At 40.4% G+C, this 27704-nt stretch overlaps 1 protein-coding gene across 3 annotated transcripts in view; it reads right to left on the bottom strand.

The window, feature by feature from the left end:
* LOC131033219 (uncharacterized) overlaps positions 1 to 27704 on the bottom strand; it is a 223353-nt gene that overhangs the window by 62296 nt on the left and 133353 nt on the right. For all 3 annotated transcript variants that reach the window (XM_057964384.2, XM_057964383.2, XM_057964382.2), the window contains 3 exons: positions 726 to 814; positions 540 to 604; positions 159 to 261 (listed from right to left, as the gene is read on the bottom strand). In XM_057964384.2, the coding sequence (XP_057820367.2) occupies positions 159 to 261; positions 540 to 604; positions 726 to 814 (257 nt within the window). The remainder of the gene's footprint in view (positions 1 to 158; positions 262 to 539; positions 605 to 725; positions 815 to 27704) is intronic.

Raw genomic sequence — 27704 nt, 5'->3', positions numbered from 1 at the left:
ATTTCATATACTCACTTATAAAGTGACTCATGAATTGCTCCTTTTACTTGCCTACTTAAATTATGTACGATATTTTTCAAGTGAATAAATTATAATAACTCTCTTTAAATATTTCAGATGCTTTGTAAATCAAATAAAAGGGACAAAATCTTTCAGACCTTGCAGCGAGCACAAAGCTTGACGCCATGAAATGTCAGCCCATTTATTCTCAAGGTCTGCCACAGATCTTCAGCAAATGGTTCACAACCCTCTACGAATATGCTGCAAAATTCAAAGCATATGAGGCCAAGCACAACTAAGCTTCTATTCTTGATTTATCTTACCCCTTGTTATGCACAAGCAGCTGACTTCAGAGGACCATAAAGGATACAAATAAACAAATTCATATGCATCCAAACACATAACAAAATTCTTCCCTTACATTATTCACAGCTGCAAAACTAAACAATGATCAGACTTTAATGCAATGAAAAAAGGTTATAAGAAAGAAAGCATGGACACGAATGGTGCAATCAATAATTCTGGTACAAAGATCTTACTTGGGCCTGAAGCGGTTGATGGGAAGAGATTCTGTCAGGTGCTTGTTCAAAGTATCTAATGAGCTCTGCATTTATACAATTTGATGTGATTTAGTTTGATTTATTTACATGAGTACACCTTGGTGATACAACGAAGTACAATGAGATTTTACTTGAAACAAAAGAGTGCCTTGGCACTACCCTTACCTGAGAAATCATAAGAAATGGATACTCATCAGAAAACATGGTTTTATAACCACGAGCATAATTTTCATCTATTGGCCTAACCTCTGACTCTGTAGAAATTAACAGCAAAGGAAATTTAAAATTATGACCCTTATTTTCAAATTCATGGAGTCACATATTTGACCCAAAGATGCATACATATATGTTTGTAAGAGTTAGAAGGAAAATCCATGTGCTGTATAACAGTTAATGAAATGAATATTTGATAGATGCACACTTTATCCTCAGAAATTTAATACCATTTCTTTCATCTTTTTTCTCAATAAATTCTAGAAAAGACAACATATCCATGAAAAGGGTTCTTAACCCATACCAAACCAACCCTGATAATTAAGAAGACAAACTGTGAAAACTAAATAAAAATTAAAGGAACAATATTTAAGAAAATCATAATCTTGTGAGATAAAGCAATAATTTGTAATTGTACTATTCACTGTAGAAGTAGCATATTTTAAAATTTTAGCAAAATCTTATAATTGTTTTTGATTAAGATAGACATAGAATGAGCCCGAACCCTTACAGAAATATCAAAGAAGCGAAGAAAACAAGTCTCACAAGAAGTGAGACTGAAACCAATGGCGAGCACACACTTCAATTGAGAGGAGGGGGGGAGATAAATCAGTATAAGATAATATTTTACTTTTTCAACCATAACAATATCAATCACACAAGATCTGCAATTAGTAACACAAGAACACAAGATTTACATGGAAACCCTTACGGGAGAAAACCACATCAAAATATTGCTTATATAAAATTCTCTTACAAACTTTGTAAGCACCAACCTACTGAAGACACTAATCCTTGCTTATCTTTTAGGCAACAACGTACTGGAGACACCAATCCCCACTTATATTTGTAGGCACCAACCCACAGGAGACACCAATCCCCACTACTGAGCACCAACCCAGCAAGAGACACCAATCTCTTCTTTAGAAGAGGCACTGACCTCTAACACAAAACAATTTTTGTCTTCTTAACATTGCTTCTTGAAAGCATGAAAGTATACTTAAAAAAATCTGCTATAAATCTGCTCTTAAGTCAGCTCCAAATATTCTCTTAGGTCTGGTCCAAATCTGCTACAGATTACCTCCAAAAATCTGCTATAAGACTGCTCTTAAGTCTGCTCCAAATCTGCTCTTAGATCTGTTCCAAATCTGCTGCAAATCACCTCCAAAAATCTGTTATAAAACTCCTTTCAAGTTCTTCTATGAATCTTCCTTAAATCACCTTCAAGGTCTGCCTTAAATCTGTACTCAATCACCTTGAAGGTCTGATAAAAATATGCCTTAAATCACCTTGAAGATCTGCCTTAAATCTGCTTTAAAGGTCTCCTACTATTGTGCCTTAAATCACCTTGATGATCTGCCTTAAATCTACTCTTAGGTCTGCTCCAAATAGGCTATAAAACACTTCCAAAAGTTTGCTATAAATATCATTGAAAGGTCTGCTACAAATCTACTGATGGAGGATATACTTCTGCTCTGAATCTGAAAGACATTTCGTTAATTGCTTGATGTCAATGAAAGTAGAATGTTTATTCCATCAAGCCTTGGCAACAATTTCAACTCTTACTACTACTTCTAACTCCTAATGATCCACTTCTAACTATTGTCTATTAACCTTTACAAATGAGAAGTCAATGCCTTATATAGACATCCAAATTACAATTCAAGGACCAGGATTGATTTAAGATCAATGGCCAAGATTACATGATGAAACCCTAATTAGGGTTAGTTACAACTAACTCCTTTTCGACCAATGAGAAAATTGCATTGCTTAGGAAACATGTCCTTCCTTGAATGTGGACCAATGAGGAATGAGGTTAGGTATATGGAACTTAGTGCCTTCCACATAGGTAGTTATCCTCCTCGTAAGATGAGTCAAGTACATTGAACTTGGACACCTTGATTTGGAATTATTTGATTGGTTGAATGTGATTAGGCGCCAACTCAGCTTACTCTTTGTAGATCATCACAAAGACGTCTTTGTGTCTCAGGCAACATCTCTTGATACTCAACATTTCCAATTGTCTGATGTGATGATTCATATTACCAAATCATATCATCTTGGTGATCAAGTTTCTAGCTTTGCTTAATTCTTCTGAAACTATCTTTTCTTGATCACATTTCACTTTTCCATCTTCTTGAGATGCATTTCCACTTTCAACTCCGAAATCTTGAATTACTTCCCTCTTTGGACATTCTTCATGATGTTTGGAATTCCTTGCGATGCTTTACAGTTTTTTCTCATGTGAGGGAATTCTCCTTGTGTTGTCCCTATCCCGCGTTCATCTTCATCAAAACACAAATTCGTCTTTCCTTGGTGTAACTCTTGAATTGCGGAGAATGTTGCAATCACCTTATGAATGTGCATCTTGACCTTGACCTTGCAATCATCTTCCTTCAAATATCTCGAATGCACTAGCCCTTGATCTTGGATTTCCAAAGGAAAATCCACGGTTGTCTTATATTTTTCCTTGTTGAGTCCTCATCTTGAAATTCTTGAACTTGTCTTCCTTTGCCTTGTAATGTTCTTTTTCATCATTCATTCAATCACCCAAACCTGAAAAGAGAGACAAAGTCATACCTGTGAATGAAAATGATATTTAAGAAAGTTAATATTTGCATAAAATCAGAATTCAATGAGAAATTTGTGAAATAAGCTAATAATTCATAAAATCCTTCCTCCCTGAATTTACAATTCTTTCCTTGAACTTGCACTTGTGAACTTGCATTTCTCTCTTGAAATTCGCATTCCTCTTTCTGATTTTACACTTTGAATTGATATGACAAAATGACCCTTGAATCTGAACTTGTTGTCTTGGATTCGCACCCTACTGTAATGTCCCCATTTTGGTGGCAGAATAATTTAATTAATTTAATTAATTAAGTTGTCCCAATTAATGATATTTCCTATGGATAGATTAATTAATTATTTTAATTAAAAGTATTAAGTTAATTGTTTATAAAGTTATCAAATAAATAAAAATTAAAAAGTGACTTTATATTTAATTAATTAATTAAGTGACTTAAATAAATATTATATCATAAAGTCACTTAAGTGAATTATTTTAATATTATTTCTAGAAGCTTTTGGAGATGGACTAAAAAAGTATAAAAGGAGATCTAGTTAAGCTTCTAAGCAGCCAGGAATTGATATTTGTATCGCTTGAGTTTTGTGGAGCCAAGGGTTTCTGCATATCTATTTGTCTTTGGGAACGAAAACTCCCATTGATAGCATAATTGAGGTGGTGAAAGATTTCTCCGAAGGGTTGCAGCTAAGAGGAAGACATTTCAGTCTTTCTAATTGAGCTTCATTGGTGGCCAAGGGCCGATTTTGCTTGGGTTTGAATTGGAGGCATTTTGACATCCTGTGTCTTCAATTTGGAGTTGATTGCAAGTATCATTCACTGAGTTCTTATCTTAGTAATTTTTCAGATTTCATATCTGCGATTATTGAGTTTTGGTATCAGCATTCATGGTGGACGATTTTTGGAGAAGACTACAGCTCATTGGTGAATTGACATCCAAGTTTGCATCTGCATATTAAGAAGGGTTAGGCGTCTCCTTAGGAGCATATTGGAGATTATTTTGAAGGAGGTTTCAGTCACTTGTCAGGTCTGAAACAAAAGTTCGACCAGACTTATCAGTCCCACGATTTTGCTTATAACTTCATTTTGGTGCATCGATTCATATCTAGATTGGAGCACCCACTTGGGAGGAGATCATTTATGATGTTAGATGCCTGAAAGGAGGTGTGGAGGTGAAATTTATTTGTTATTAGCCTTCATATCAGAACAGGGGCGATTTTGGAGAAATGTTCGATTTGGCAAGAGGAGAGCTCAAAGTGGCGTGATATTGCTTGCTTCTTCATTCACACACCTAGGCGCTTCATTCCAGGTTCTTCTGGCATTGTTTTCATTGAGATTTTAATTATGTATGCATAAATTCATGGGCTGCCTTTGGTACTCAGAAATTCTGAGTCATACTTCATTGTAAGCCAAGAGTCTTGGCCATCACTTAGGCATTTTGTAATCAGTCTATTGCTTTCAATAATAAGGAGGAATAAGGTTGCATTCAGTCCATATGTTGTTACTTCAATCATTGGGTTGCATGCCAATTGTTTGTTAAAATACCAGTCTGATGTTCATTTCTTGCATTTAATCCATGTATATGCATCAGAAAAACACAGAAAACTATTGCATATACTAGAAAATTATCTTGATGTTTTAGAAGCTTTTGAAAGCAATAACATCATTGCCAATTCAAGTTAGTACTGTTTAAGTAAGTCTGAAGTTTTGTATCAGTCATATGCCAAGTGTTTGACGAAAATTTTAAAGGGTCTAGAAATCAGAAATAGAAATCAGAAATTTATATCAGAATTGGCAAGGGATATTACACCTACTCCTCAAATTTGCACTTCACCTTAATTGAATTCACCTTTGAATAGATGGGAAGGAATTTGGAATCACTTTATATATGGATCACATGTCTTGAATGAAGGAGGTCGGCTAGGGGTCTCACAGGTTGCCTTCCTGAAATTTATCTCTTTTCCCTTTAAGAAATTTGTATATCCTCATGCAATTCCCCAAGTTGGCTGGCATCAAGCTCTTTATTTCACTTTTCCTTTACAATTCACATTTCCTCACAACCTCCAAGTTGGCCAGGCATGATGTCCATTATTATTGTCTCTTTAAAACTTAAATTTTCCCAATCTTGTGTAAGTCGGCTGGCAAGAGATCCATTAATTTAACACATAAATAAATGCATAGCTTCCACCTCAATTCATCCTTCACATCAAACTCAATTAAGTCTGTTCTGCTCTAATTTCTTTTAGGTCAGAGTAGATTTTGAAATGCTTTAGGGCTGATTAAAGCGAAATTCAAGAGATGATAGGGACTGATGAATCAGGCTGGCTGCATTCTAGGGAGGTATTATGGACTAAGGGAGGAAATCCTTGATTCAGATGAAAACATTTTGAGCACTGATCCACATTTGAGCTGGAAGGCTGAGCGCATTCCCATGATTGAGCTGGAAATTAGGTTGGACTTCCGTGTTAAAGCTGGAAATCAGGTCGCATTTTCATATTTGAGCTGGAATTAAGATCGCTTCTTCATGTTTTAGCTGGAAATTTTGATGTCTTGAACATGTTTTAAGGACAAAACCTTGGTGAAGGCTCTCCTAAGTGAAAATTGGCGATTTTGCTAAGAAAATCAATTTTAACTTGTAAATCCACAACTTAATTTTAAATTGCACTCCTCACAAAGAATTTCCTTGCACCATTTTGTTCAAAGACTTTTTACAAGATTTTCTCATTATTTTCCTCCTGTCAAGGTTAGAAAATGCTATCTTGACAACGAATTTTCCTTGTCTAAGAATCAAATTTTCACCTCTTTCGTGCTTACCATTTCAAAACCCTAAATCCTTAGCAATTTGTCCTAACAACAACCTTGCAACATTTTTAGAAATAAAGGTGGTCGCCTTTTTTGATATGAACAAAACAGTGACTAGAGTTCTTTATATTGTCGACTTCATGCCTGGTCAACTTCCTCATTAATAGCAGTGACTAAAGACAAAGATTGAAATACACATAATGCAACAACTAAAGAATGTGATTAAGGATAATAGTCAATGACCTGTTTAAGAGATGAAGGACAGAAATTTATTGTAGTCTCCAACATGCAGTGATCCATAAGAGATTAAAGAAATGCAGTGACTGAAGTTGTAACGTTCAGACATGCCGATTTTATTAGTGGAGAGTAAAAGTTTAATAAGCAGCCACGATGACGAACAATGAAGTGCAGATTTAAGAAGCTGTCATTAACAAGGCAGTGTCATTAATAAGGAGACAAAGATAGTATTGTTTGATTAGTGAAAAAAAGACAGCAATTACCATTAAGATGTTTGTCATTGATGTCTTAGATGCAGCAATATGTATTCCAGTTATACAGTGATTTAATGTCATGTGCAGCGACTACCATTAAGAAAGCCTATGTATTATGAGGAACAAAGTATAGAACAGCGATTGGTCATACATAATGCACAGTGATAGAAGAATAGAGAAATATATTATTGTATGTGGCAATGACTCCCTTACCCAATACTGCAGCGACTTTAAAGATAACACAGTGCTTAGGGTTCAGCAAACAATAGTTAATAGCAAACATAATTAATACGTAATCATATCAATATGCTAACCAATCTAATAAGACTTGTTAAGAAATTTTTTTGTTAAGAAAACAATTCACAAGGAGGTGCGCTTTACCAAGGAAGAGGTATAAGTGAGGGACGTGCCTGCTTGAAAAGTTGTAACTACGTGGTGATGGGAGATGTCTCAAAAGGTATATGGAAGATATAAAATCATCATGAAGACTCAATTGGAAAAAGAGAATGGAGGATATGAAAACATATTTGATTATTATTTCCCATTGAGGATCGCTCTAGTAGAGCAGAATTTTATAACATGGAAGCATATGTTTCAAATACATAAATCAGGAAAGGCTTCATAACAGAACCACATGATTCTAAGGATATCAATCAGGAAAAGCATTCAAGTTTCAAGGCCTATAAATCTATCTTATATAGGCATATTTATACACAATTTGATCCATGGTTATAAGGACAATAAATCAGGAACAGCAATCAGAGTGGTATTAAGATCAATATCATATTCATTATACGTGCAAAGCAGACTTTATTTCAGAATTTCAGTTCTATAGAGTTATAGCAATCTTTATCTATTTCTTACTATTAATCTAAGATTGCCTACTTATCAACACATTGCTAATTTTATTCAATTTTAGTAACTATATTTCGAAGGTTCCTACTAGGGACAATACAAGTGATATCAGAGCTAGTGAGCCTGCCAGCCTTTGGGTAAAGGTCAAAAAAGTTGATTAGTCATGGCAATAGAGGATATTAAACGATTGTCGAGATCACTCTATGAAGCAAGTAACAAACTTAGTAAGGAATTACAGTCAAAGGATGAGGTCATGGATACACCTAAAAGGGTGGAAGAATGTTTGATTCACACTAAGGAGTCATCCTATTAAGTTTTAGATCTAGCTTTAACTCCTACAATAACCACCTTGAAAGAAGACAAATGACCGAGGCATCATGATGAGGAAATCAAGTTGTTGGTAACCTCTTGTTTAAGTGAGATAATGAGAATCTTGGTACCTTCAACCCCCTATGATGATGATACGATGAAAGAGGTAGTACACCTGATTGTAGATAGTTTCAAAGATCTTGGTGACACTAGAAGTACATATTATTCAAGAAGGGTAACCATATTAAGGAGATTTTTGGAAATCAGGACAAGTATCCTTCATGTGGACTTGGGGTTGCAAGATCTAGTCCATGACATGTTCCATCATTTCTTCACCATGATCAAGGATACACATGACAAAGATATTTTTGCAGCCATGAAAGATATTCTGATTCTAACTATCAATGATAATGATATTATTTCCCAAACCATCACATCTATGCTATGGACAACATGGAAACGAGAATGGAATCTCTCTTCATCCGCCTATACATTATTCCATGAAGTGTTCAAACAATGTCAGGACAAACTCAAACCTCACTTGTGTTGTCGCGTAATTATGTCATAGTGTAATTAGAATGTTACGTGTGTTAAGGGGGGTGGTTACGTGACGGTTGTCGGTCGCTGACACTGAACAACCTGTACCGACACCTATATATATGTACTTGGGCTTCTATTTCGAGGTGTGATAGATGGAAGGAAAGCTATGCTTTGAATGTATTGGTATTGTGGAATCAATGAATACAGACATATGAGTTCTTCTCATTTGCATCCTTGTGTACTGCTACCTTTTCTATATTCCTGTACTATTATGCACTAAATGCACACACACCCCTCAGGGGCAAAACATCTGGCATCGTTGCCGAATTAAACCTGGAATGACGGAAACATACTACATGGCACGACGATAATGGGACAACCAGTGAACGAGGGGACAAGTAGTAATCCCAAGGAAGAACCAAAGGAGTTGTTTGAAGGAGAGAGAGCACTGACAAGGGATTTCACCTGCATCCTACAGGCATCAATCGAAACTTACGTATGGAGGGAGGCCATGGCCGAGGACATCCCTGAGAGTGTCGTGTGCAGTGCCCTTGGCGTAAGTTAGGCGGTAAACCGGTTGATGAACAACTTGCCTAGCTTGTTGGCACAAGCATTTCTTGCTCTACAAACTCGTCGAGAGGAAACCTACCATGAGAACCGTCGGCAACAAATCATACATCAGTTCGAAGAGAGGAGTCGATGGGAGGACAAGGAACGTGACAAAAGCCGTCGACGAACCTTCAACCCTACAGAACGAAGGAATTGATGCCTGTGACGTTGAACAAAGATCAAAATCGTGTACCGAAGGGACAAGAGGAAGACGGGCACGAAGCAGTAGCGAAGGCACTAAGATTGGAAAAACAAGCCGAACGTCGGCGACGGCTGAAGAAAATTGTCGAGGAAGGAAGTGGAGGGAATGGCAATGATGGTTCCACTGGCGAGGGCCAAGTTTTTGTATTGATAGAAACCCCTAGGAAGCAGTTGGTGGACCTTTCCCTCATGTTGGAGGAGATTGGCGACGAGAGTACGATAGAGTCGTACACACCATTTAGAGGTGATGAGACCAGGAGGAAAAAGGAGATCAAGACCTAGAATAGAGAGGTAGGAGATACCAGTGCAGCTGAAGGTGTAGAGAGGACACAAGGGCACGATAGTCGAAGCAATATGTTCGTTTTGAGCTCATCAAGTCCTAGTAGCCAGAGTAATCTGGTGGGACCTAACACAGCAATTTCCAGAGGACCAATTCCTAGAGGGTCAATATCTAGAGGACCAAATTCTGGAGGGCCAGTTTTTGAAGGGTCGAGTTCTGGAGGGCAGAGTGGACTGCCGCCATGAAGCATAATGGCGAACAAGCAAAAATTGCCTAAGTTCACTGGAGATGGGAAGGAGGATCCTGTACGGCACTGTCGTACACGTTAAACAATCTGGTCGATCAATGGAGTGACCAACAAAGCTGAATGGGTGGTGCAGTTTCTCGACACCCTACGAGGGGTAGCCGTGGACTGGTACTCCAACATGGACAAGATGAAGATAGGTACCTAGGACGAATTGCAGAAAGCCTTCGAGACGGAGTTTAGACTCCTTCGAGACGAAAATGAAATCGTCGCCAAAATCTTGTGCACAAAGCATGGGAAGAACGAGACAGTACGAGCATACAATCGGAGACTCAAAGAATTGCTCGGAAAGATGGATAATCAACCTGCTAATGGATTGAAAAAGCGGTGGTTCGTGGAAGGATTGAGATCCTCTCTCAAAAAGAAGATGAAGATTGTCCCTCCTACCTTGTACGAGGACGCATATGATCGAGCCATGGACCTCGAGAGAAAAGGCAAAAACTCGAAGAAGAAAGATAAATCATCGGGTGACGATGGTTCTTCTGATAGCAGTAGTGATGAGGAATCGAGCAAGAAAGTTCACGCTCTACAAAAGGACATGCATAGGATGATGAAAGAATTCAAAACAATGAAGGGAAGCAGCAGTAAGAACGAAGAGGACTTATGGGTGCAGATTGAAAGGAGGAAGGCCACACTAAGGGTACGTGTCTGAAGAAAGATTTTTGTCACATTTGTCAAGTACTGGGACACTCCACCAAGGAGTGCCCATACAATATGAAAAAAAAAAGCGCCCAAGTGCTTCTGACCCAGGAGCAACCTTCCACAGTGGTAGCTGCTAACCCACAGCAATCGGCCAATACCACAGCATCTTCCGGCGGGTACAAGAACAATAGACGAGGAGGAAAGAACAACAACAGTAGCACCCGCAGAGTGCAGTATGATTTAAAAGGCCGCCCGATGATCCAGTGCCGAGCCTGTAATGAATGGGGACACTATGCCCGTGATTGTCCCATGGGAGACACCGCTCAGCATGTGTGCCGGTGGTGCGGGCCAAGAGATCACGATGACGGGAGTTGCCCAAAGTCTGGAGTAAATTTGTTAACCATTGAAAAATCCAATGAAAGGGAGACGCTCGCCATCACTAGAGCACAAACAAAGAAGGCTACTTATCCTGACCCCCGTACGAAGAAGGAACGAGTACGGGCAGCCAAGGCTGATATTGAGCGGGAAATGAGGAAGGAGCCCCGAGAAACCCCGACAAGTACATCGGTTGAATCCGAATAGAACATCCTCCAACAAGTGTTGCAGACCAAGGTACCCGTCAAACTCAAGGACCTCCTCAACACCATGCCAAGATTAAGAGAAGCCATCACTAATGTCGTAGAAGTACCGATCCATACAGCAACACTGCACACAGAGGTGTCGGTCAGCCCCTTGGCTGACCCCATGTTGTTGGCGATGAATAGCGGGAGACACCCGGCAGTGGTGGAAATGGGGATATTGGGTACAATCCTCACGGACACCATCATAGACGGAGGGTCTGGGGTGAATGTACTCCCCGAGGAGACGTGGCGGAAATTGGGCAAGCCAACGCTATGGTCGTCAACCTTCAACCTGGTGGGTGCTGACCAACACAATATCAAACCCATCGAGGCACTCATGGCTCAAAAGGTGACGATCGACACTCGGCCCTTCGTTCTAGACTTTGTAGTGATTCCCTTGAAGAAAAGAGGCTATGACGCAATCCTGGGAAGAGGTTGGCTGATTAAAGCCAAAGTAAATCACAACTGGAAGCGGAACACGCTATCCATGGAGAAGGGGGGTCGGAAATTCATCATCGACCTCCGGACACAGTTGGTGAGTGAAGAAATGGCATCTTCTTCAGATTCCGATTCCAATGGGGATTCTGGGGTGGATGAGAATAAAAGGGAGTCGAACGACGAAGGTATTGTAGGAGGGCTTCTCTGAGGATGAGGGAGGCTCGTTGAATGGGCTATTCCACTGGCAGATGGAAGATTATGAAGTATTCCATCCTGTGTGCCACATGCTGCAAATTGAAGAAGAGCCTAGCGAGAAAGATGAGTTCTCGCCAGAATACAAGGAGTATAAGGAGGGAGACGCCAGAGTGAATGATGTTCCGGCATACAATTTTTCAAAGGACAAACCAATGCAGTACGAAGATCCCACCATGAAGGAGACGAACATAGGAGATGCTGCCACCCCTCGAAATATCTGGGTAGGAGACAATTGGAGCCCAGTGCTAAAGGCTGCAGCATTCAAAATTTTCATGGAATACAAGGACGTGTTCACTTGGTCCTACAAAGATCTAAAAGGAGTCCCGCTTGAATTGTGTGTCCATCAGATACCATTGATCCCTAGAGCCCTGCCAGTACGGAAGAGGCCGTACCAAATAAATAAGAACTATGCAGCCAAGGTGAACGAAAAAATCGAACGGATGTTGGAGGCCAACATCATATTTCAAGTAGAGACAGGTGAGTGGGTCTCGCCAATCGTGATCCTGCTAAAGGAGGCCAACCACATCTACATGTGTAGATTTCCGGTGCCTCAACGAAGTCACCATCAAAGATCCGTTCCCTATACCTTTCACAGACAGCATCCTGGAGGAGGTGGTTGGCCATGAAATGTACTCATTTCTGGATGGCTTTTCCGGATACAATTAGATTTCGATAGCTGAGGACAAGTTGAAGACCGCCTTTGTGGTGGAGGACGGATTCTATGTGTATAACCGAATGTTGTTCGGTTTGTGCAATGCTCCGGCAACATTTCAGAGGATAGTCCTTCACATCTTCGATAAGATGTCTGTGGGAAATTTTAAGGCCTTTTTGGATGACTGGTCGATTTTTAGTAGCGAAGACACTCACTTGGTGGCACTGTGGGAATGCATGGAGAGATGTCGGAGGGCCAAGCTGGCCTTGAATCCAAAGAAATGCAGATTTATGGTACCGCAAGGAAAGTTGCTGGGCCATATTGTTTGTAAAGCTGGATTAAAAACTGACCTGGATAAGGTACGGGTAATTGTGGAGATGGAGTCGCCATTGATGTAATGGGAGTAAAGTCCTTCTTGGGACATATAGGATACTACAGGAAGTTCATTAAGAACTTTGCTCAACTTTCATTCCCATTCAACAAATTGACACGAAAGGGCGAACCATACATATGGGGACCGACACAGGGGGAAGCATTTGAGGAACTCAAGAGGAGACTGGTGGTCGCACCCATTCTAGCCTATCCAAACTAGGATCGAGAATTCCACGTACACATGGATGCCTTGAACTATGCCATTGGGGCTACGCTAGCACAGGAAGGGGGACATGGGTTGGACCATCCCATCTATTTTACCAGTTGCTTGTTGTCGAATGCCGAGAAGAATTATAGTACCACCGAGAGGGAAGCCCTCGGAATGGTCTCTGTCGTACAAAAATTTCGGCACTACTTGCTGGCAACATCTTTCACTTTCTATGTGGATCACCAGGCGTTGATGTACCTAGTTAATAAACCCATTATCCAAGGCAGAATGAGTAGGTGGCTACTGCTCCTTCAAGAGTTCACATTCACAATAATTGTACGGCTAGGCAAGAGCCATGTGATCGCTGATCAGTTGTCCGGGATTAAGTCAGGAGAGCCGCCGCAGGGAGTCAATGATGACTTTCCTGACGCACATTTGTTCCAAATTGCGGCACTTCCTTTGTGGTATGCAAACATTGGGGAATACTTGTCCACCTCTCAGTTCCCAGCTGAGATGTTACCGAGTGAGAGAAGGAAGTTGGTCTTGAGACTCAGGAATTCCAGCTAATTAATGGGTTGATGTACAAAATGGGACCCGACCAAGTCCTCAGAAGGTGTGTGATGGAAGAAGAGATTCTAGGAGTGCTCCAAGAAGCACACGAAGGGCCCGCAGGAGGCCACATGGATCCAGACACCACCGCACACAAAGTATTGTTGGCTGGATGTAATATCCCCAACAATTTTTTCATTTTGTTTCCAGTTACAATCACAACAAGAACCTATTAAGGTTAGGAAATCAAGATACAATAATGTTGAAGTTGTAACCCTTCCACTTTCTGATCACCAAGTGCCCAATATGGGAAGGTGAGAGCATACGGTGTTGAGGGGATCGTTAGCTTCAAATAACTGGAAATAATACAATGCTCGGGCGGCAAGCCAGCCCCTTCCACTTTTCAGTGGGATATGGAGAATATTGAAGATCACTTGGCGGTAAACTAGCCAAGGATAAGACAAGAAACTGAAGAACAATCACTCTACCGCTTATGCAACGGGAGGACTAGAAATGAAATTTATTATCAACTCCACCGCTTGGTCAGCGGAAGCAAAACATTACAATCAACTCAACCGCTTATGCAGCGAGAGGACAGTATTACAAAATATTCAAAACAGGTGGCTAAGCTAGCCTCTTCCACTTACGCAGTGGGATTACAAGCAATAATCCAAAATATATCTGTTAGTAGTACTAACTAGCTTTACAATGCACACTATGGATTATCAATACATGAAATATTACTATCCCAAAGATAGGCGACATAGCCAACCTCTTCCACTTATATAGAATGAAGAATCAAGTGCTGATAACAAGTCCAACAGCTGCAACAATAATAGATAATCACTCCCAAACCAACTTAGACTACTCAAACCAAAAAGCTCTTCTAGCACACAACTATGAAATTCTGAAAATCAATGACACGCACAGAAAACACGCAGACCAGCAAGCTACGGACACCCAAAATGCTCATAACTTCTCTAAATCAACTCCGAATGACACAAAAACGGAAGCAAATGAAAGCTATGACTAAGGCAATGCAACCAGAGACTCAAACTTGCACCGCGAACAACACAAACAGCCAACACGCAACCCAAGGTAGCTAAGAGATGGTACGGCCCAGCTGGAAAGTTCAATTTGCTGCCAAAAATCAGAAAGAACACCAAAAGAAACGCCAAGTTAGAAGAATGATCGCCCTCCAGATACGCTTCCAACAAGCTATTACCTAGAATAACCGATTGCACAAGCAGGAAGATACGATCGAATCTTCGCTTCAGCCACACGAAAAACCAGCAACAGTGAAATCCACACCACACTAAAAATCTGAAAATGCACACTAAAATCGAACCACTTATTCAGAAGATCCAATCACACCTAGGAGTGATGTCTCACACTCGAAGTCTGTCAAGAGCCCTAGGAGGTATTCACCCTCGAAGATTGTCTAGAGTTAATCTGACAGCATAGCAGTGTAAATTGTCTGAGATACCAAAATGAGAGCCCAAGTCACTTATTTATAACTTTTTGCCAACCAAATTCAAATTCAAATGCACTCCAAATATGCCCAAACCAAATGCCATTCCATTTCATCCACATTTAGCATTGCATTTCATTTCATTTCCTTGCACAAGTTCGCCCAATTCACATTCACCCAAAATCGCCCTTTTAATAAATATAAGTGTCATAAAATAAAGTGTAAAGTGGGCGCCCAACTATGACTTCCAAATAAAAAATATTACTAAGGCAATATACTTAGAAAACCGCCCCATTTGCCTTGAACTATAATTTAATTATTACACCATGACGACCCCCTTGAAGTCATATGCAAATTTCGCCCAAATAGACTTAGGATAAAATTAATATTTTCTCCCTTCCTAAGTCGTCCATCCATAAAATAATCAAATATTAATACCTCATGCCTAAGGTATTAATATATTAAAAATACCTTCTCCTCAAATACTAATTATTGCCAAATTTAGCCGGAGACTGAAGTGTTGGAAATCATTAAAACTGAACTGAGGTTGGGGCTCTAAACTGAACAGCTAATAATAGTCATCTGAGTGAATACAGGATCCTGCCAAAATAATACTGCCAGAAATAGCCATTGAGCTGAGCTACAGAATCCTTGCCAAGAATAGCACCAAAAAATGTTGGAAGACCAACTACTCAAACTGACCTGCCGGAAATAGCCATCTGAACAGGCCTGCTGACATCCTACTAAAAATAGCATACTGCTAAAAATAGTAAGTGTTTCAAAAGTGATTTTAACCACATTCTGAGCAATCGCCGCACTTACTAAAAATAGTAAGTTTGGAAAAAGTCACCTGTTGCACATGCATGTCAAACCATCTTGAAGCTCTCTAAAAAACCCAGAAGGAATCCAGAATCCAAACTGTCAAACTCCCACATATACCCCCTGAAAACACCAAAGAATCCTCCTAGAAAATAGGAAACCCTAATTTATGCTCCTGACTAGCCTATGAGCCTCTGAACTAGGCTAACGGCCAACACAACTAATCACTACGGAGAAAGGGACATTACATCGGACTGTGGTGGCCCACTCTGTATAATGATGCACAAGAATGGGTGGTGGGTTGTGATACTTGCCAGAGGGCAGGAAAACCATTGAAGCGGGACATTATGCCCCTCAATCCATCCCATGCAATTGTTTGAACGTTGGGGTCTGGATTTCACTGGACCCTTGAAGGCCAGCAGAACACGGAGATGTCGTTACATTGTGGTGGCGACAAAATACCTTACCAAGTGGGCTGAGGCACGAGCACTGCCGAATAACTCAGCTTTGATTACAGCCAAGTTCATTTATGAACAGATCATCACAAGGTATGACATCCCAATCCAACTGACGAGTGATCGTGGTGGGCACTTTGTTAACCATGTAGTCAAGCTGCTCACAACGAAATTCAAGATTTTTCATTCCTTGTCAAGCCCGTACTACCCGAGGGCCAACGGGCAGGCCGAGGCCACTAATAAAATATTGGTGTATGTGATCTATAAGTCTTGCGGAGTTGAACAGGAAGATTGGGAAGAGAAGTTGCCATCCGTACTATGGGCATACAGGACCACCTACAAAGTCACGACAGGCCAGACACCTTTTCAGTTAATGTACGGCCAAGAGGCCATTGTGCCAGCAGAGTTCATGGTCCCGAGTCTAAGGATCGCAATTGACAACCGGCTAGGAGATATGGAGAGCCTACGGGAGCGACTCTACGCGTTGGGCAAGTTGGACGAACGAAGGATGATGGCCCAATGGGCCACCGAAGCCGCTCAACAGCTACGGAAATTTTGGCATGATAAACACATCCGGCACATGGAGTTCCATCCAGGTCAATGGGTGTTGAATTATAATGGGCGGAATGAGATCAAACCTAGAAAGTTCAAGGTGAGATGGCTGGGGCCATATAAAATCCACGAAGTAGCTGAGAATGGAGCGATTAAGTTGTCCACGTTGGACAACCAACCAATGAAGGAGACGGTAAACAAGTCGAAATTAAAAGTCTACCACAGCAGGCAGTAGCGGAATGACCCAATTCACTCGGAGGCGCGGGACAATTCGAGAAGGTAATCATTTTATTTTGTCTCCAAAAAAATAAATTAATTAATAAATAAAATATATATATATTAAAAATAAATAAATAAAATAAATTTAAAAAATAAAAAATATTTTAAAAAAATAAAAATATGATAGAAAACGCACCGTAAGGTCAAGTATTGCAACCATACTAATGAAAGGACAAAAACCGTACGATCAACCCATCCAAGCAAAGAAGGATAAAATACATACAAGAGTGCAATCACAAATCCGTACAAACCGTACGGTGGTGGCAAGTCGAGGCATATATTTCGTACGGCCATGTTGAAGTGACCAAAGGTTAATCCGTACGAACGACAATGACAGCGAAAGTTGATCCGTATGGTGACAGGATCACAATCTGTACGGACGAAGAGAACGAAGGAGTACGACGAAAACCGTATGAAGCCACAGTTTATCGATTCCTTCATCGCGTCAGTGGTGCAGGGATGAATTTCGTACATGCGAACAACAATTCTGTAGACAAGTGTAAAATCCGTACATGCACAGGTGATCAGAAGAAGTCGTATGGTCAAAGTGGAGAAGGAAATACGTAGGTCACACAGACAGGGAAATTGGTACAGTCAAGGGGAACACAAGAAATTCGTACGGTAGCTAGAGGAGAGGAGTTCGTACAAGCACTCAAAATTCGTACATTGCCAGGAGATTTTGTACGGCTGCCGGAAACAAATTCCGTATGGTAGGATTGTGAGCATTATCCATACATTTTGAAGGGTACAATCCGTACACCAGCGGCTCATGAAGAAAGCAGACCGTACACAGTGCGTGGGAGGTTGTACGATGTGCAGTACAGGGTAGAGACCAACAAAGATAAATTGTCGTACAAGGTCGGAAATAACGATAATTGAAAATATGTAAGTGTTGGTCCTGGCAATTAAAACAAATTGATGGAATTAGGAAAACCAAGACTAGGGAAGTTGGACTAGAGAAAACATTTGCAGCAGTTAGACCAACCATCTAAGTCAAGGAAAATGGCAGAAGGAAGCACAACAGGCAGGGACAAGGACAAGCGAGTATTCCAGTCTAGAGTGAAAATTGCAGGATCAGCAAATACAGGAAAGGGCAAAAAGAAGCCAATGCCAGTAAAAATCACACCTGACAATGTTACATTTGAAGGATTCAGTGGAAGTGTATGCAAAACTTGGTGGCTGGAGACCCCAAATAGTAATGTGATTAAGGAATCTCTCAGGAAAGCACGGGTCCATTGGTCAATTCAGATGCTCATCTTTGCGATCAGGGATTTCGAATCATGTCTACGAATGATGATGGCCACATATGACAACGCGACGAGGGCATCGACATTCTCTTACCAGCAGAGCACTGTGACCATCTCATTTCCACCCAACGGTTTTGCCAGGGTCTTTGGCATACCAGATGAGGGAAAGAAAGAGGACAATAATGCCACTAAGATGTTGCCAGAAAGGAAGGAACAACTGCTACAGCTGATGTGTCGAAGTGATCTTTCAGACCAAGAATGGGCAACGATTAAGGCACCAAAGGGGAGAGGATTAAAAAAATCATATCTTGTGCCAAGTGAATGGTAGTGTTTGCTAGATCTTATGAAAAGCAGACTTATCGAAGCCAGTAGGGCATCGGACACAGTGGTACCCATGATTGCACTTATGAATGGATTGAGGAATGGGACGGTGTACAACTAGGCTACAGTCTTGTCTGACAGAATTCATGAATTTTTGATCCTGAGACACAAGGCTTTTTACATGTCGTTTCATGCCATAGGGTTGTTCCTCGACGTTGTATGCACACAAGTATCGCCGAAGAAGCATGTCTAGAAACCTCGGGAGACATTGGACTCTTCAATGCCAGCCATATTCTATTGGACCCACCTGGATACCATCGCAGGTAGCGGGGAAGCCCATTCCAACAAGAAACGAAGGAGACCACCACATGTAGTAGTGTCAGAACATGAGCAAGAGACAGAGAGAGTTGACGAGGATGCAGAAGAAGAGGCGAAAGAAGAGGATGATAGTAGTGCAGAGGAAGACGAAGATTCTGAGGACACTTCTTCTAGGAGCAGCCAGAGTCACGACACATTTTGCCTTGATAGATGGAAAGTAGAGAAAACCCTAAGTATGGAGGAGAGTAGTGGTCGTGCAGTATCTTTGGGCATGTGACGAGAGGAATCCGTGGATTACCGGTGGGTGGAGTGTGACCTACGGGAGTAGACCGACTAGTGTATGCACCAGTAGTATTGACTCAGGATGAAGGACTGACACCTCTCCCGGCTTCGGGGGTGATGGTGGGAGCCATACCAGCCGTACCCATCCCAGGATTTGGGCAGTTGAGACCCCGACCCCCATTGCCTACACCCTCTAGGGTCGCCACAGCAATTCCGGTAGAGGGAGTTCCAGCAGTATCATTGGTTTCCAGCGAGCCTCCTTGCACTGGTTCTATCGTACGGAGGGAACCTGTACATGCGGAGGTCACGGCAACAGAGGGCACGGTGACCAAAGATGATGATGCCACCATGGATGCGTGACTGGGTCGCTATGAGATGCCTCCTATGCCACAACTGGGACCCCCACCTGCCTCACCCCAGCCACGTCCTTTTCCTGAGATTGTGGACCTAGATGAGGGTAGTTCTCATCAGGAGGCGGGACAACAAGAGTTGGTGATGGACTTCCTACACGACACCATTGGGTTTGAGGAGGAGATGACAGAGATGCAGCAATAGATGTGGGCCACTACCGAGAGCCAGCCAGAGGGCATAGAGATATTTTTAGCAGACATGGGAGCCAGTGCGCAGAGGATGACAGCTGAGGTTGAGGTCAGTGCACAGAGATTGGCAGCCTCTATTCAAGCTCTCGGGCAGCCTGTCGTTAAGGGTTTCCTCGCCTTTGCCACCAGAGGGTGTGCTAAGGAGTTTGGGAGATGTTTTGAGGCCAAGGGTTGGCCTGCTGTGGAGACTCCCGAGTGTTGGTGGATTAGAGGAGTGAGGAGACAGCTGGGGTTAGTAGGGTACACTTCCTGCTACAACGGGTAGAGCAAGCCTTCTGGGACGGATACTACCAGCTCAGACGTACCCAACATGGTGCCTCGACAGCAGAGACAGAGCGGGTGGCGGCCATCACAACTCAGGAGGAGCTAGCCACTCGACTGCATACGATGGAGATGGAGTTAGCACAGCAGAGGGCCCGGGCGACCAGCCTAGAGGAGTTGGCTCGTGCCAAGACGGAATTGGCCCAGGAGACGGCGGGGCGTGCACACGAGGTGGCAGAACGGGAAGACCTTGAGACCCGTCTCACATCTACCTTAGAGGAGTTGGATGGGAAGTAGAAGGAGCTAATGGAAGCAGTTTTTATGGTGAAGAGATCCAGGGAGAGGGAGTTGGTAGCTGAGCAAGATCTCCAGCATCGGACACAAAAGGTTCACCAGCTGAGGGAGCAGTTGGCAGCACCACCACCACCGGCCCCTTCTTCATCAGGGACGCCCTCTGTACCCCCTCAGCTTTGATTTTTCATGTTTTGTCTTAGTATCATTTCCCATTTTGTTTGTACGTCGTCAGGAGACGACCTTCTTTTGGGGGGGGGATGATGTCGGGTAATTATGTCATAGTGTAATTAGAATGTTACGTGTGTTAAGGGTCGGTGGTTACATGACGGTTGTTGGCAGTTGGCACCGGAAAACCTGTACCGACACCTATATATATGTACTTGGGCTTCTATTTCGAGGTGTGATAGACAGAAGGAAAGCTATGCTTTGAATGTATTGGTATTGTGGAATCAATGAATACAAACATATGAGTTCTTCTCATTTGCATCCTTGTGTACTGCTACCTTTTCTATATTCCTGTACTGTTATGCACTGAATGCACACACACCCCTCAGGGGCAAAACAACTTGAATAAGGAAGAAGAAAGAATCAAGTTAAGAATCTTGCTTTCGTTGTACATACAAAATATGAATGAAAGGAAATACGAGACATGGAAATGGTTCGTAAGGAGGAAGATGAATCTTCATATGTTTCTTCTATCACAAATGAAATGGGTACTTGGATTCATGAGGGTCATGAGGCAACCACTAATGAGGATTTGATGCATAAGGAACAAACTAAAAATGATAATGGCTTCACATCTGCTATAAACGATATTTTCTTTCATTTAGCACAGTCTACATAAACCATATTTGAGAGTCGCCAGCTACATCTACTTCCTCATCATCTTGGAAGAGACAGCAAGATCACTTTGTTCAAATTCAGAATCCTCCACTGCTGCATTTGTTGGTGGTGCTTCAAGAGAAAACCCTTCTAGTGATGAAGGAAGCTTATCTTGATTTTCAGCTACATAACTAGGAGCAATATTTGGGTATGGCCTCCTTGGAATGTCTTCATAAGGGGAAGAGAATACACCTTGAGCTATTTGCTTTTTTGAGGGCAACCAACTCATTAGCCAGCTTCTGCAGCATGGGATCTGTTCTCTTGGTAGCCCATGATCCCAATGAAGAGATTTCTTTGGACCCATTTGATTCTATCTTTATCTTACCAAGAAAGATAAGATCATCTTCAATACCAATTGCCAAAGCTTGCGCTACTGCAAGGTCTCTCGAAACTTCCCTTCTCAAAAAAAAACATACTTCTGGCACTTGAGCATTGATGAAGAAGCACTTCAAATTTGCAGCAGTAGGCTGAGCATCAATTGGAATTTTGTTACACAACTTATTGAATTTAGCCACAAACTCCCGCATGGGTTCATGTGACTCTCTTTTCATTTGAGCCAACTGAGCTAACAATGCATGCACATCTTCTACATGCTTGAACCTCTCTTCAAACTTGACTTTAAGTGTTGCCCAAGATATAATCGAACCGGCAGAAAGGTTATAAAACCAGTTAGCTGCAATACCTCGGAGAGTCTCCACAAATAGCCTTACAGATACATCTTCGTGTTCAACACCATGAACACCACATGCAATGTAGAAAGCAGCAATGTGTTCGTCAAGGTGTTGTTGTCCATCTCCGAAGAACTTGGGAAAGTTCTTCTTCAAACCATCAGGAAGAGCATGCAATGGCGGAGTCAGATTCAACGGATCAAAAGCATTCCCCTAAGGACCTTCAGCAGCCATTTTACATGTCCTTGGTGAAAGATTGAAAAATTACAAGAACAACAATTACAATAAATAGGATACCGGTATACTTCAAACAAAAGCATGAGGCTTTTGGATGCGTATTGGTATTTCCAACGGAAACCCAAGAAAAGTTATTCCCTTTTTTAAAATCAGCAAGACAGTAGACTTCAAACGAAAGCGTGAGGCTCTCGAATGCGTTTGTATCCCCAGCAAAGTCGCCAAAAAACTGTTGGTTGAAAATTTTGTACACTTGGGGAAATATACGAAATTGTGGTTTCAACCACAGTGTGAGTAAAACTCTCCTAATTAAGGGAAGGCACCCCTTATCTAACTACAACTTTAAAAATAAAATAGGATGGGACAACAATCTTTCTTCTTCTTTCAAGAAAGACAATATCCTTTTTTCTTCACAGAAAAGTGATAGCAATTTGATATAAAACAGCAGTAACAACTTTTGAAATGAAATGAGAGAAAGTAAATGAAGTTTCCTGAAAGCTCAAAGACTTTCGTCACTTGCTTCGGGACGAGACAGCAATATCAAGCTCAAAGTCTTGATATGAAGTCCTATCTACCCTTTTCTATATTAACGCTATCAAGAACAAATTATAACAACTCAAAGACTGGAATATATTATTCTTTTCTACTTAAAACAATGGAAAGTAGTATAAGCTCAAAGACTCACAGCTATTTCTCATAAAATCTGCTTCTAAACTCTCTTAAGAATAAGTGCAAGCACAAAGACTTACAACTCCTCTCAAAACAATATTTATTCTAATTTATATTAACCTCAAATACTTGCAGCACAAAGACTGCAAATCAAATTCGATTAAGTTCTTTGAAGAAAAACTTGCAAGAAAGATAATATAGAAGACAAACTCAAGTATGTAGCACAAAGACTCAAAGCTTGAGCAATTTCCTTCTATTCCTTTCAATTCTTGAATTCACACATGAAAGCTCAAAGACTTTTTTGCTGTAAATTTGGCAAAGTTTTTGCTTGTTTTCCAAAAGATCCTGATTACAATAGACCCCTCAAGTATTTATAGGAGATGAGTCATGAGAAAAAGGTGGGAGGATCCCAACTAACTTGAGAAATTCTCTCAACCACCAAGACTTATTCAATAACTAACTATGACTTATTCCAACTACAATTCTAATTGAACACAACTTGAAGTTGCTTTACATGTAATTACAAAAGTGCAAGTAATGAGTAAACTTGCAATTACAAAGTTATTTTTTTTACATGTAACTTGTCAAAACAAAATTACAAATACATAACTAAAACTATTCCACGTGTCTAAAGACACAACTCTAACTGCATCATCCTTTGTCTATGATGATCTTCATGTCGCTTCAGGATGCTAGAACTTGAAGTATTCTGGATTGGTAAAGACATCTTGAAACGGAACGGGAACTTGCATCCTTATCTTCTTACTTGAGGTAGTACTATCTTTTCAGAAGGGAAAGGGTTGCCTTCCTCTTTTCATGTCATGACCATCTTTGTCTTGAAAGCATTTTATGCTCTCAACCATCAATTGTTGTTGTATCTCTTCTTTGTATCATCCTCCATTCTTGAAATCTTCTTGCAAAATAAGGCCCATGCCTTAATTCATTGATTTGGTAGGTCATGTGTGCAAACCGAACTGACAAGGGAAGGGATAAATTGATGCAAAAATGGGCTCACCAGTGAATTTCGGGTTTTGGAAGTTGCATTACATGTGTGGGAAAAACAAGAGCATTAACTTGCAATTGTGGAGAACAAACATGCAACTTCATATGTGTAATGGGTAACTACAAGTTTGCACTTGTAATTGGACCTTTAAGACTCATTTTCAAGTGTTTTTTGAGTGCATTTTGGACCAATTTCGGGTTCTGGATGGCTGACTGCAGGTAGACTTTAAATGGGATAAATGAATGAAGTTGTGAAATGAGTGGATGAAATGGTATGTACGGATGATGGAAATGAATATGAGTGAAAATGAAAAGATTTTGGGAAGATCGTCTTCAAGAAAATGGGAAGAACTTTCAACATGTAATCCGGTTCTAAAAACCCGATTTTGAAAGAATGGGTATTTTTCATCTTTGCCACTTGGAATTTCAACCAAAGATGGTTAAATTATTTTAACTATAAGGGAAGAGCAATTATTTTCATCCAACTTGCAATCGGAATTTAAAATCCCGAATACAAGTAAAGAGGGAAAATGGGGAAGAACAATGCAATCCACAAATTGCCTTGCAAGGGGAAAATCTCTCTCACAAAACCAATTTTTGGGGCAAAATAATCATATACAAATTTACAACCAAAAAGGAAAAATGAGAAGACAAGAAAACAAAAAAAATGAAACAAAGAAAGAAAAGAAATCAAACCTTGCTTCAAACTGAAAATGCCTCTTCAAAAAGATGATCAATCTTTGAAAGAAGGAAGGAGAACTCTTAAAAAGAAATTAACCGCATTCCAAAACCCTAGCCATGTTTTAACAAAATGCCTTGGGCAATTGGCACCAAATGCAAACTTAATGGCACAAGAAGTGATCGATCCTCCATCAAACCCCAACGCCTTAGCATAATAAGCAAAAACGCCTAAAGGAGAGATGAAAACGTGGCAACTTGGGAAAGAAAATCGTGGTTTTGGCAAAAAAAACGTTTTTGCTGTTGAAACCCCATAAAACCAGCGATAATGTCTTACAAATGGCATGAAGAGAGTTGGAAAATGCATGGAAATAGCAAGGAATCCAAAACGCCTTCCTCCTCCTTGAATTTCTCCACAAAAATCGTTGGAAATCTTCAACAAAATCCTCCAATATTGTTGGTCGGGTTTTTAGAAAAGAACAAGTTTTAAATTGCATGCAATAAGGAAAATCGGGTTTTTGAGAGCAAACAACAAGTTTAAAATGTTACTTTTCTCTCAACAAGGCAAAATCGGGTTTTAAAAATCCAATTGCAAGTTTAAAATTTCACTTTCTCCATCAACAAGGCAAAATCGGGTTTTAAAAATGCAATTACAAGTTTAAGATTCTCCAATTTGCACTTTATGGAGAAAATCGGGTTGTTTGGGCAAAATAGCAAGTTTAAAATGTCACTTTATTTCAATTCTAGGCAAAAACGGGTTTTGGAGAGAGATGTGCAAGTTACAAATTACTTGTAAAGGGAAAATAAAATCCCTACAACAAGTTTTAATAATTTGCACATATGTAATAGAGCTTTAAAATCCCTATTACAAGCAAAAGACATTAAAGTAGGGGTTTTAGAAAAGAATTACAAGTTTACTTGTAACTTATCCAAAAAAAATCCCTATTTTAACTTTAAAAGCCAAATAGCATCAAAGGGGAAATAAAAAGCAAATTACATTTTGTTATTTTCAATAAAGTGCACTTGTAATGAGTCAAAAATTTCCCTACAAAGACCAAAACAATGGAAATCATTAAAACTTGCAATTCAAGAGAAATTTCCCACCTACAGTCAGGGAGAAAAAACCCGAAATTGAAGGAAAGACATAGCAAACGAATCCAGAATGCAACGAAATTCGAAACGTGGTTTGAGGATGGACAAAAGATTAAGCCAGTCCAAGGATTAGTCGAAATTCTGCTTCAAGAAGCGTGCCATAGAGTAAAATTTTCATTTTTTCACAAAAATTCCATGTTATGGTCCTTCATTTTTGTTTTCAAAAATGAGGACAACAAAACTCAGTCATGGAATAAAAGACAAAAGCAATGAGATATGTAAGAAAACGTAGGCGATTATTTAAATTAAAGATTTAAACTATTCTATCCTAGCTGACCACCGTTCAACAATTATAATGCAAAAGACAGTGATTAAGATTGAAAACAAAGTATATTCCGATCAATGCATTAAGAAATACATCAAACAAGTGTATGTTAAAGAAGAGACAGTGAACTGTTAAGAACAAACAGCAATAAGGTGGTCGAATTTCTAAATACAAACAAAATAGCGACGAGAGTTCCTTATTTTGTCGACTTGATGCCTAGACAACTTCCTCGTTAACAGCAGTGACTAAAGACAAAGATTGAAATACACATAATGCAACAACTAATGAATGCGATTAAAGACAATAGTCAGCGATCTGTTTAAGAGATGAAGGACAGCGATTATTGTAGTCTCCAATATGCAGTGATCCATAAGAGATTGAAGAAATGCAGTGATTAAGTCGCAGCGATTGAAGTTGTAATGTTCAGACAGGCCGATTTTATTACTGAAGAGTAAAAGTTTAATAAGCAGCCACGATGAGGAATAATGAAGTGCAGATTTAAGAAGCTACCATTAACAAGCCAGTGTCATTAATAAAGAGGCAACGATAGTATTGTTTGATTAGTGAAAAGAAGACAGCAATTACCATTAAGATGTTTGTCATTGATGTCTTAGATGCAGCGATATGTATTCCAGTTATACAGTGATTTAATGTCATGTGCAGCAACTACCATTAGGAAAGCCTATGTATTACGAGGAACAAAGTATAGAAAAGCAATTGGTCATACATAATGCACGGTGATAAAAGAATAAAGAAGTATATGATTGTATGTGGCAGTGACTCCCTTACCCAATACTGCAGTGACTTTAAAGATAACACAGTGCTTTGATTCAGCAAACAATAGTTAATAGAAAACATAATTAATATGTAATCACATCAATATGCTGGCCAATCTAATATGACTTGTTAAGAAGTAGTTTTTGTTAAGAAAACAATTCACAAGGAGGTGCGATTTAGCAAGGAAGATGTATAAGTAAAGGGATGTGCTTGCTTGAAAAGTTGTAAATTAAATACATGAAAGAATAACGTACAGGACAATGCATACCACACGGCAGTAAAATATATCTTTATTATAGAGAAGAGACCAAAGAAAGTCGGCCAAGGATTACCATAGACCCGACTATACCGTACTACTTTACTTGCCAGTACACAACATATTAAAAGGACCCGACAGTTGCCAAGAGGTACACAACCGTCAACCAACCAACACCTAACTACCCGAGAGTGACAACTCGCTTAATACATTGCCGGATGACAAATATTATCGAATATAACCATAGGCATTTTACACCAACTACATTATCCCCCCCAAAAGAAAAAGTTGTCTTCCAGACGACGAGCAAACATCAAGTAATATTCGGGAAGACTAATGACAGACAGTTACTTGGACTGGATAACCCCAACTTGTAGTGTACTTGCCAAATCAAATGGGGATTTGGGGGCAACGCCCCAATGGGGGTCTGGGGGTAGCGCCCCTTGTGGGGTCTGGGGGTAGCGCCCCTCGTGGGGTCCCGGGGCAGCACCTTGGGCACGCTCCCTATCGCAATACAAGGCGGTGTCGAGGGGCAGCACCCCTACTGCAAACACCAAATTACAACCTTCAGAACCACATGAAACTCCATGGCGCACATGATTTTTGTGATATTTTGAGATGCCAAAAACATTGTCGATGAAGCCAAAAAATCCAGATTTCACTCCCACCACCTGCTTTTTTTGTCCTTCCTGTATGGCCTAACCATGTACGGCTTGATACACATTGTGGTCTGAAACAT

Source organism: Cryptomeria japonica, chromosome 8 (genome assembly GCF_030272615.1).
Source record: "Cryptomeria japonica chromosome 8, Sugi_1.0, whole genome shotgun sequence".
NCBI classification, from domain to species: Eukaryota; Viridiplantae; Streptophyta; class Pinopsida; order Cupressales; family Cupressaceae; genus Cryptomeria; species Cryptomeria japonica.
This window is presented reverse-complemented; position numbering and strand designations above follow the sequence as displayed.